The sequence below is a fragment of the Terrapene carolina genome, unplaced genomic scaffold (genome assembly GCF_002925995.2).
Source record: "Terrapene carolina triunguis isolate 2854851 unplaced genomic scaffold, T_m_triunguis-2.0 Scaffold62, whole genome shotgun sequence".
Classification (NCBI taxonomy): domain Eukaryota; kingdom Metazoa; phylum Chordata; order Testudines; family Emydidae; genus Terrapene; species Terrapene triunguis.
The window spans coordinates 60,694,271-60,706,441 of record NW_020664413.1 but is presented as its reverse complement, the minus strand read 5'-3'; the positions used below and the strand labels follow the sequence as shown (position 1 = coordinate 60,706,441).

Sequence of the window (12,171 nt, the reverse complement as noted above, 5' to 3'; positions counted from 1 at the left end):
CGCTGTGCATGGGGGGAAAATCCCGGACATTTTTAGTGATTTACAAATTCCCCCCCGGACGCTATTTTTAACACAAAAAGCAGGACATGTCCGGGTAAATCCGGATGAATGGTAACCCTAGCACAGGTCTCCCCAAATGATAATCAACTTCTCCTTGCTGATGTCTCCAGTAATTTATCTTGGGTGGCATGCTTAGGTCTACCAAATGGATATATTTGGGTCATTTAAAAAGAGAGCTCAACTTTTCTGTCCATGTGCATTCCACCCTGGCCAGAGCATTCATAACAGGGTAAGAGCATTCCTCAGGAGGTTTGAAAATTGGTCTACTCAAGAGGAAATTACTCTGATCCTTTTATTTTTGTTTCAGACTTCAAAGGAACTGAGGAGCTGATCAGGAACTCCTACGTCAGCATCAGGAACTTCAGACCCAGCTGCAGGCATTCTTTCCTGATAATAGTGGGATAAAAATGTAGATCCAACTTCTCCATTCACAACGCTGACAGAGCCACTGCAAAGTCTGTGTGACAAGACCCTGCCACAGAACCTCTAGCCAGCCAAAACCTGCTGAGCTCCTGTCTCTGCAAAGACCTTGAAAATTCCCATCCCAGTACCTTTGCTGATCAGGCAACTACTGCATGATGGTGAGGGGAAAAAAAAAAAAAAAAAAAAAGCATTACAATTGTCTGTTGAGGCGAAGGACTTCAGCCTGCACTTCCCCAGTTAATCATCACCACATGGAACATCTCTTGTCAGCAAAAGGGTTGCATACAATTTGCTCTAACACAACTTACATGCTAAAAACCACCTAGTTTCACCCCTTCCCAGTTTTATTGTTAATGAAGATACACAACTGCCTGCTCATACCTTGTCCCCAGGCTTGGCTATTCATGTTAGGTCTGCTCTGTTCACAACAGAGATTTTCTCCAGATAGCTCCACCTCCCTTCATATCCCAGTGGGGTTGGCTAAGTCAGCAGAACCCATTTAACTTTTTCCCAGCAGGATCCTCACCTGCCAATATGCTGGAGTGTTTCAGGCAACTATTCCCAGCCTGTTACAGCACTTTAAATACAATCACATCAGACTGAGTGTACTTCGTTTGAAACTAAAGTTAGATTTCCAGAACTTCAGAATTAGCTGCTATTGCTACAATTACAAGATTTCATGTGCTCATGGTTAGATCTTGGGGAGCAACATCATGAAATATTATAGTAAGGGAGGAATGAGGTCATCCTGCTCTGAAAGTTCTGGAAATTCTAATCTAGTAAGTAATTCAATAGGAAATACAAACAATGGCAAGCAATTTATATCAAAAGTTGACTTCACCAGTTTGAATTTCTCCCCATTCCCCACTCAAATATAGCAAGTTTACTCATACTCTGTTCTACTGAATGCTAGTAAAAAAACCCAAGAGAACTTCATAAGGTTTTGCTCTTTTCCATTGGCAATACATGGAACACAGCAACAAAGAACCTTTTAACATTTTAATTTCTATATGCTTTGACTGACCTAACTCAATTAAAACCCTTGATGCAGTACCTGGCTTTTCCCTTCCATGATTTCTTTGAGACGTTTTAAGACTGTGCTGAGACTTCTGAGCTGAACAGCTGTCCGAGGATCATGGCCACTGAGAGAAGGTTCCACTTTCCTTCGTGTGTCTGAAGGGGAGAGAAACTTATCGTCACCATCAAAGGCACTATAGAAATGTGTGCATCATATAACGCAACATGCCGTTGGAAAAAGAAGAAGAGTTCACCGGGTATGTAGTTTAGGAAGTTAGAATTTGCATCATTACTTTTTTTTTTTTAAAAAGAGCTGCCTTATGTCAGATAGAGAGTCAGTAGTAATCTGCATTCAAAGTCGCTTGAATTTTTCTGTAACCACCTATCTGTTCCCTCTAGTATAATACCATAGAATCTAAGAACTTAAATAGGCATCACTGCTCAAAACAAGTGGTAGTTCTCATCCAGTGTTTTCTAAAAAGAAATGCAAATTCTTATACAATGGAAGTCTCATTTTAGAATATCTTCTAAAGCACTAATAATCACCAGATTGCAGCAGAAAACTTGAATTCAGTCCTGTACTGTACATAAAGACTTAATTCAAGACTATTTCAAACAGCAATAACTATTCATTCAAATCCCAGGACACAGCTGAGAGTCTCCATTGAAACCGTCAGATTCATTAAGGATACAAAGAAGTGCATCCACAGGTTTCACTTCACCAGCTTATAATAGCCATGTTTATAGTTAAGTTTAAGCCACTTTTCCCACAACATTTTTCTGTTTGTTGCAATTAGTTTCACCTACTAATTGGTTACAAACATGAAATTAAATCATTGGTATTTAGGGTGCAAGAAAGAGTCAGTCTCTTCAAAACGTTTACAACATGATTCACCTTGGTATTACATAATGCATTTTTTCCTGCCTAATATTCCATAGAAAAGTTTTGAAAGAGAGAGTTACTTCTCTACATTGTTCGTTTGCTTTTCAAAACAGCTTAAAGTTTCTTACCAGCTTCCTCGCTCGCCATCTGACAAGCATTTTATTTTGTTCCCTCTGGTACAGAGAAAACAGACATGGCTGCTTTTTGTTTACTGCTTTATATATCACTGATGTCAGCAGGAACGCTGAAAGCACTGGCAAGAGCATGTTAGTTAACTGTTGCTGTGCAGTAAAAATTAGGTTCTGACTTTTGGGGGTGTGATAGAAGAAACTTTGTCTTTAAAGCACCATAGTTAACTAAAAATATCTACTAAGAATCTATTGAATGGCCTCATTCCTAGAAAATGTGTTTATCGGCCCAGATGCAAGAAAACATTTAGAGATTTGTCCACAAAGCCACTACAGACCTGCAACAAGAACAAAATGTTTTTAAAAAAAGATTCCAAGTGTTTAGATCTTATTATACCTTTAACCACCTGGAATTTAAAGGCCAAACTGAGTGTCATTTTGGAGCATGTCAATAGTATTTGAGTCTGATATTTTCACAAGATTTAAGTGAATTTAGGATTTCAAATGAGCATAAATATCTTTACTACTTTAAATCTTAAGATCTCTTCCCTGTCTCCAACAGAGTATTCCTGGTATTCAGCAGGACAGCCTGAAAAGTAAATGCTTCAACTTCCAGATGAGCATGTGTTCTAGTGACATAAGCGTTACTTAAATTATCTCGGCTATCAGAGGTATCAAAACTTCTACATGAACTAGCCTATCATACCATTTGCTCTGCAAGTACCAGTCAAAGCTCTTTTTAAACAAATGGTTTCAGGAAATAAGAATGTTTAAATTAGGTAAGCGTGTTGCAAGACAGGACAAGAAGGTTAGTGAAAATTTCTATTTACATAGCTAACTATGTACTAATTAGTTTTTAAATCTAACTTTTACTCTAACAGGTCAAAAGGATAAATGGGGACACATACAGAGCTCATTCAAGTGTGTGTACCACCAATAGTGGAAACACAGTGTTAAGTAATTTAAGAGACATTGACCCAATTTTAATATCAGTCAATTCTCACTTCCCCTGCAAGAATCTCTCCTGCTATTGGCTTTGCAGAACTGAGTGCATTGTGCACAACATGAACAGAATGTAGTTGGATATAGTCTCTTTTCTAGTCTCTCTTCTATGATTTTTCAGTCAGTTCCTCCCATGTGCTCTCTCCTTTCCTTTACTCCCAGTTCATGCCCTTGCCACTCTCCATTACCTGCTTTCTCTCTTACAGCCATCTAACACAATAGCATTACTGAGCATGTTTGAGTAACAAGCTAGAAATGCTATTAATATTAAATGCTGCTACTTCAGCTGGACAGCTTATGAAGATCTACTCAAAGTGGATAGAAGACTCAGGACATTAGCTCTGAGTCATGCTGCCTTGGTGCAATTTGGACCATGGAACTTGGCACACAGATGTATATTCTAACTCCAACTGAAGCAGTCTGAGTCCATTGCTTCTATATGAGAGATACTAATGCCCCTTCCCCTCCCCCCGCCCCACACCTTGTGTAATCATTTAAATTTGTGCAATGGTTACATGAAGGGCAGGACAACAGAATCAGACCCAGAATCTCACGGCTGATCCTTTTGTGCTACACCCAGCAAACCTATCTTCAGAAAGCATGGCATCCGACTATCTCTTCTCAATTCCATTTATGTAATAGCAGTTAAGTAAAAATGTAATTAATATTTTGGGGCAAATTTAGCTTTAATATTACTGTATGACTAGAAGTAGAAGACAGTCCAGATTCCAAGTGTGAACTTTGCTTTCAGCTTACCATTTTGTTGCTAAAAAGTTTAAGATAGTAATTTCTGCTCCTTCTCTGGATTTAAAACTGTAGTTAGCTAACAAATACTATCCCCAGAGTTATGTGACTATCAATTGCACAGAGAGAGGGTTGAAATGGGGACTCACAGGTTCTAATTCTACCTCTTCCATCAGCTCAGTAAGGGCTTCGGAAGTCATTTAGCCTCTTTGCACCTCAGTTTACCTGTTTATTTACATCAGGCTTTAATTGTCTGTGAAGGGATTAAATAGTGTACGTCATACTAATACCTGTTGTAAAGTAAAGATAAATTATAAAACCTAAAAGGTGAGGGGCCAAATCCACAGAAGCATTTAGGGGCTAAAGATGCCAAAAGGTGTCTTGTTGGATTTGAAGAGCATATAAGCAAGTTAGGCACCTAATTTCCATTGACATTAACGAAAGTTTGGCAATTTAAGTGATTTTGTAAATCCAACCAGGCACCTGTCAGCATCTTTCATCCCCCTAAATATCTTTGTACATCTGCCCAAGAACTTTACTTACATTTGTAAACAAAAGAAGGGGGAGTCTACCCAGTGTTTTAGGAACCCTGCCATAAGTTCCAGAAACACGTGTAAACCTGAATACAAGACTCCCTTAAACATGTTAGTGTCAGCACCTTAAGAAAGGCAGAAAGAACACATGGTAAAGGAGGAAATTGATCCTGAGGAGGGGGAAGAGACTTGAAGGTTTTTTTTGTTTTTTAAAAGAAGAATATGGGAAAGCAGGAGAGACTTGACAATATCCTGTCAAAGAGAAAATCCTGATCATTTACACCCTTATTGCAGAGTTAATGTTTTGTCACTGTAGTTACATTTTACCAGACTTGAGATATTCAACAAGATATCAGGCCATTTATTGGAATACATGATGGCATTATAAACAGAATTTGAATATGTCCTTCTTTCTAGAGGTAACCAGCAAGTCACTGGGAAGAAGTGTGAAGTTCAGCCTGTCTATGCAGACACACTAGCTTGTCATGCAGTAAGTGTAAGGCTACAGCATGCCGCACACTAACTGTGTGGACCCTGCTGATAAGAGCTACATAAGTGCACCTCAGGGAACTTTTAGGGCACATCAGTGGTGTACACACACACACACACACACACACAGCTAGTACGCCACAGGCTAGTGCAAGGCAAAGTTACATCCTAGCTTGCCCCGCAGAAAGTGCTTGTGCAGATTCGCACTTAGATATAATGGGCCTGATTCACATCTCTGTTACTCTAGTCTTGTTCCAGTGTAAGTCCATTGAAATGCATTGAGTTACCTGGAATTAAACTGGAGTAATGCAGTAGTAAATCAACCTCAATGAGACTAAGAATCTATTTTGTGGCAGCTTACTTCCAGCAGAAGCCAAAACCCAAGGCTTCCTCTTCCTCCTCCCTCACACACAACGTGTTTAGCCTATTGGATAGGTTGGATGCCTGACAGTATCTAAAGTGGTCTCAAAAACAGCAGTTACTCCACCTACCCCAAAACGTAAGAGCAGTTAAATAGCACAAGCAACAAAGCAAAGAGAATGACAATGAATATATCCAACTGGAACATCATGCGGGACTAAGCTAGATAAAATGGTGGCTACCAACATTGGAATTTTGCCAGAATGCCAGGATTAGACACCTCTACTCTTCTGGAGCGTACCAGGGAATCTTAATAGCCACAAGCTGTCAAGACCTGGTTCGAGGTCCCATGTGAGAGAGCATTCCTGACAGTACAATACTCTAGCTCCATGCTGAGGCGTTACTTTAGTAGGAATCAGAAGGATTGCCAATGCCACATCATGAATCACCACCACCACTTGCTGCAGCACCTCTGTTCTTTGGAGGGCTGCCATCAAGGTACTGGCTCAGCAGTTACACAATGGCAGATTCCAGTAGTGTTAAACTCATTCCAGACAGCTGGCTAGAAGCGATTCAGTACGGCGTATGAGTAGCGTCACTAAATCAGGCACTTAAAGCATTTTCTGCAAGTGCCCATTGCATCTCCTCCTCAAAAATGCAACAAGTGAATGTTACGGGTAGTCTGAAACCAGAGGGACCGTGTTTTGTCTTGTTAGGACTGAGCCCTACAATTCATTTTGAGGTGTCCATTCTGCATTCTTAGATTTTGGCAGAATAATTAGGCACTTAAACTTTTATCCAAAAATGCAATCCAGGCTATGTAGAGACGACTCAACATTTTTGACCTAGGAATTTCTGCTAGCCTTACTTGAGCAAGATAACATTTTGTCAAGAGTGATTATAAAAAGCTGTGCTGGTCAAGTTACTACGGTGTCTTGAGAGAAGAGCAGACATGCTCATGAGGAGGAGAAGTTGAAGCTTAAACAGAAGGTTATGTAGTCTAATTGGCAAGCAGAGCCAGGAATTTCCCAAGTTTTAATCCCTGTTCTTGCCTTGGGAAAGTGACTGAAATGCTCTTTACCTTAGTTTCCCCACCTGAAAAGTGGTAGCACCTCCCTCCCACGAGTAGACAGCACCCATGGAAAATACAGCAAACAATATTAAAATTAGGCACACATTACCTAAAGTTGCAGACGCTCTGCGTTGTAGCTCGCCAGTAAGCTGCTTTTTGTATGGAACAGGGGACCTCAGAGACTGGGCCCTTGAGGTATGCTGAGGACTGGACCAAGTCCCACTCAGTGCCTGCTGCTCACCCTGGCCACTCTCTGCAGGAGATGAAAGTCTACCATCATCTAAGTTTAAGAACAGCAAGAAACCAACACTTCAAAAGGGAAATAGAAACCTAGCACCACAAGCAAGTTTAAAGCTAAAGAAGCTTTATAGATCGTTCATTTGAATTATTTGAAATATGGTAGTGCCTAGGGGACTCGACAGGAATCAAGGCTCCCATTGTATTAGGCATTGTACAAATACAGAACTAGGAAGCTCTTCAGGGCAGGAACCAAGCCAGGTTCTACACTCTCTCATTTCACAAGTATTCTCTTCATGAAGAAATAATTTGTCTTTGCAATTCTAACAAGTGTAATTCTTCCACATAATAATCACGTAAGAATAGTTCTTGCTACCAGCCTGCCTTTTGGAAGATAGATCTTTTGGATTGATTTGAAAGCCAGTTTTTCTAGTACAGTGGCAACATATTTAACAATATGAATAGAGCCTCTTATTAGTAAGTCACCTTCTTCAAATAGAAGCTTGAGTATAGCTAAGCTGATCTTGCTGGTTTGAGTAACATACTCACATTGTGTCTTATTTATTTATTTCAGCAGAATTTCCACCCTTTAAACATTTTGTGATCCTGGCCATAATTATCTTATACAACTCAAATTAACCTGCTCAATTTAGTGTTAAAGTTCACACTGGCATGTCAAGTTTGGCCCAAAGTTTTGTACAAGCTTGTTTTTACCCAAAAAACCACCTAGTTTCAACATTTAACCATTGGATCAAGTTAGACTGCTCTCTACTAGACTGAAGAGTCTATTATTACATATTTGCTCCCCACTTAAGTACTTATAGACCATAATCAAGGCACCCCTTACTCTTCTCTTTGGTAAGCTAAATAGATTGAGATCCTTAAGTCTATCACTCTAAGGCGTGTTTTTCTAATCCTTTACTCATTCTTGTGGCTCTCCTCTGAACGCTCTACAATTTATCAACATCCTTCTTGAATGGTAAATACCAGAACTTGACACAATATTCCAGCAACGGGCACACCAGTGCCAAATAGAGAGCTAAAATAACCTCCCTACTCCTACCCGAGATTCTCTGTTTATGCATCGCAGGATCGCATTAGCCTTTAGAAATGCACTTCAAGAAGCAGTTCCCCTATGTGCATTATTGAAACTTCACCATTTAGAGACCATAGACATGGTGCCAGATTCACTGGGGATGGGGAGTAGAGAAAAGCAGGGCCAGGGATAGAATTTGCATGAGAAATGCTCATCTCACTAATGAGGGCAGGCAGTGGTAGGCTGCTTCCATCCCTGGGAATTTCTTATAGGGGGGTGATCTTTACATTCCTACTAGGGATCCACAGAAGCCCTACTGAAGGAGGCTTATTAATGCATCTCCCCCACCAGCTAGTCCCCACCCATCGCTGGCTGCTGCCAGCTCTCAATCTAGGTAGATCAGAGGTTGCAAGCAACGCACACTTCTACATTTTCCACTCCTGGCAGACTTAATCCTATGACCAAGGTTCTACCACCTTGCCAGAAAGTGAATCTAGCTCATATATTCTACTAAAGAAAGTAAAACTCTCATAGGAGCCTTATCATTCATTTAGCTATCTGGCAGTCTGAAACCATGCCCTCATCTCATGAAGTATCATAGTTTGAAATACTAGTTATGCAGTAACATGGAAGTAGGACATTTAGGCACAATTAATTGCTTCGTAATGAGTGTTTACCTTTGCCAAAACGAAAGAGATTTACAAAGGAGCTGTAGGCAGATTTAAAAGGAGGCTCATCTTGATCAGGAGTCAATGGTTTGAAATGAGTGAGATGAGAGGGACTGCTAGGAGAGCGGGGCAGATCACTGACAGAGTCCAGTGTTGGAGATTGTCTGTCATCTGTGGCCATCTCATGTGTCCTGGAAAAGAATTTAAGTGTATTATATACACACGCTTTACAAACCTGAATGTGATCAAGCAAAAGCAACATCCAGTCAGCTGGAAGACCTGTGAAACTGGATACCAAAAGTGGGCTCTGCACTGTTCTGACTACACATCTTGGTTCTTGGTCCACAGAGAATGGCTTTTTTACCGGTCAAGAGGAAGTTATGAATCTTTGCAGAGAGACTGTGTTTTGAATTCATATTCTTAGGAGGAAGAACTAGAAGTAACAGTTGAATTCAAGAACTACACAGGTCAGGCACCAATAAGGAAATAGAAATTAGGATCACAAATTGTTTTATGGGTGGCTTAGAACTCTAAGGAGATAGAGCTTCTAATGCTAAATAAAAGGAGAACTGGAAAATCCAGTTACTGTTCAATGAGTAAGATATCTTGCTGTGCAGGGAAAAAGGCAGTGTAAAGACTGATGTTCATCGGAGTGTAACTAGTTAGAGCAGTGGCCAAAGCTGTAGTTCACAAGATCATATGCAACTCTTTCAGAACTTCCTTATTTTCAGGCAGAGCTGACAAATAAAAAAAGAACATACATATGCAAAGGTCTCTGCAAGGTAATCAAGCAAGTTCTTGGTTTGCTTTTTCTTGCTAGTTTGTGTGGTAAGATTAGCCCTTATTGCAGGAAGTGGGGGGATCCCCAAGCTTGGTTTCACACTTAGATTTCTTTTGCTATTCTAGGATTGTTTTCTCTTCTCTTTTGAAGGGAGTGGGTAATAATTTCCTAGTTTTACAAGAAAACTGCCAATGCCCTTAGGTATGTCTCAGGTACCTCAACCCTAGCCTGTAACACCCCCTCTACTGTTCTAGTAGTTTTGCATCACAGAAGCCTCATGGAACTCTGCCACAATACAGGCACAGAGGCCCACATCCTCAAAAGTATCTAGGCTCCTTTAGACATCCATTAAAGTCAACTGGAGTTAGGTGCCTAAATACCTGTGAGGGATCTGGGCCAGTCTCTCCAAATTTAAACAGCATTTTCAAGAGGATTACTTTTAGTGGCTAATTCAACCCTTTTCTCTCTGGTACTGCATGCGACAGCAAATTAGATAATGGGCAGATAATGATTCCTCCATTAACAATCACTTATTTAAGCTCTTCATGTGATGGTTTCTATCAAAAGTGTATCTGGAGGGTTAGCCAGCTCAACAACTGCTACCTCTATAGTGGAGTAACCCTTCCCTCATCTCAAATATACACACTTTTCTCTCCTTCTTTATACTGCAATACAAGACAAACACATAGCATTATATATAATGCTAACAAAACTAACAGAACAAAGCCATCAGAGGCCTTAAAAAAAAAAAGTCAGCCCTGTCTCATCACCTGGATGTTTTAATTAGGCAAGGTAAGTGGACCCATGTCATTTACCTGCAGAACTAGGCAATAAAAAATCTGTCAGGAGAAATATTTTACTCCGTAAGAACAATGGCTGGATTCTGTGCCTAATTGAATGGGCTGGGGAAGAAAAAGGATATTTACTGTTAAATTAGATGATAATAAAGCTCTTCGATTTCGTTTCAGAAGTGATTGGTAAGCAAATGTATTCACCCTTCCTGCACAATACTCCACTTCTCCTAGGTCAAGGATTCCATCAGACATTCTTCTCTGTTCCCCACACACCCTCAAGAAACAGATGGAAATAGTTGCTCACTTGTACTTGGTGCAGAAACTAAACAGCCAAGAGGCACATGATACCAATCAACAGACTAGAAAGAAAAAACAGATCATGCCTCCCCCTGTGGAACCAGGAAGATAATCTAAAGTGACTTTAGCTATGGTCAAATTTTGTCCATATGCCTTATCTATAACAAATGCAGTGTTAAGGCAGTACAGTAGCTGACTTACCTAAGTCTTCATGCATTTTAAAAATGCATGGACATGTAAATATTGTGACTGTCTAGAACAGGGGTAGGCAACCTATGGCACGCGTGCCAAAGGCGGCACGCAAGCTGATTTTCAGTGGCACTCACACTGGTCCTGGCCACCGGTCCGGGGGGCTCTGCATTTTAATTTAATTTTAAATGAAGCTTCTTAAACATTTTAAAAACCTTATTTACTTTACATACAATAGTTTAGTTATTTATTATAGACTTATAGAAAGAGACCTTCTAAAAATGTTACAATGTATTACTGGCACACGAAACCTTAAATTAGAGTGAATAAATGAAGACTTGGCACACCACTTCTGAAAGGTTGCCGACCCCTGGTCTAGAATACAGATCAAACAGAATACCAAATGATTGGTTATAACAGCTCAGAGACATTATGGTGTAACAGGTCAATACATGCACTTAACGAATTGCTTTCTTGCTATTCTGGTATTACTTGTAATCCATTACATGTATTCCAAGTTTAAAGGCGAAGTAATCTTAATTTTAATAGTCTTAAAACTGCTTCAAACACTTGAAGATTAGTTATAGAATATCACCTTTGAATATCCTGGAAGTCTCTCAGTTGCCATCACAACCTTGTCAGAGGAAGGTAAACATTTTCCCCTTCCTCTGTTTTATATACCACATAATTCAGCTCTTGCTGCCAGGAGTCGCTGCTGTATTTGCATTACTTGGTTTTAGAGAGCATTGTGAGATGCAGTTTGTAAAAAAGGCATATTTTTTGAGAGACAAGGTGGGAGTGAGGTAATATTTTTTATTGGCCCAACTTATGAGGAGAGGCTGAGGGAACTGGGATTGTTTAGTCTGCAGAAGAGAAGAATGAGGGGGGATTTGATAGCTGCTTTCAACTACCTGAAAGGGGGTTCCACAAGGGATGGATCTGGACCAGGGGTCGGCAACCTACGGCACGCAAGCCGATTTTGAGTGGCACGCTGCTGCCTGCCGCGGTCCCGGCCCCCAGCCCCACTCAGCCCCCCTGCGCACCGCTCTCCCCTGCAGGGGCAGGAGGTAGAAGCTTGGTCCTGCTGCAGCCAAGCTTCCCTCCTTCCCCGCTTCTTCCCCCAGTGTGGTGCTTTCCTGCCCCTCCTCCTCCCTCTCCCTGCCGCTGATCAGCTGATGGCCCTTCAAGGGGGAGGGGGAGGAGTGGCAGCGTGCTCCCTGCTCCGTAGAGGAAGCAGAGAAGAGGTAGGGTCGGGGCCTTGGGGAAAGGGGTGGAACAGGGCATATCCCTTCCAGTCCCCTGCCGTGAGCCGCTCAGGGCAGGGGGCTGGGAGCATCCCAGCCCTCTGCCCTGACCCCTGAACTCCCCCCACACACCCTGCCTTCTGCCCTTCACCTTCACCCCCCCAGCCCTGACCCCTGAACCCTCCCACACACCCAGCCTTCTGCCCTGCACCTC

The 12,171-nt window shown here is 41.3% G+C and overlaps 1 protein-coding gene across 3 annotated transcripts in view; it reads right to left on the bottom strand.

Annotated features, from left to right (window-relative positions):
- The window catches only part of PIKFYVE (phosphoinositide kinase, FYVE-type zinc finger containing), a 96,141-nt gene extending 87,308 nt beyond the window's left edge, over nucleotides 1–8,833 (bottom strand). Inside the window, exons 1-3 of one of the 3 annotated variants that reach the window (XM_024200970.1) lie at nucleotides 8,662–8,833; nucleotides 6,821–6,991; nucleotides 1,538–1,656 (exon numbers count right to left, since the gene is read on the bottom strand). In XM_024200970.1, the coding sequence (XP_024056738.1) occupies nucleotides 1,538–1,656; nucleotides 6,821–6,991; nucleotides 8,662–8,833 (462 nt within the window). Of the gene's footprint in view, nucleotides 1–1,537; nucleotides 1,657–2,511; nucleotides 2,591–6,820; nucleotides 6,992–8,661 lie in introns of those variants that run through there. The other 2 variants (XM_024200971.1, XM_024200972.1) reach the window with 2 other exon arrangements.
- Between the last annotated feature and the right edge of the window lie 3,338 nt (nucleotides 8,834–12,171).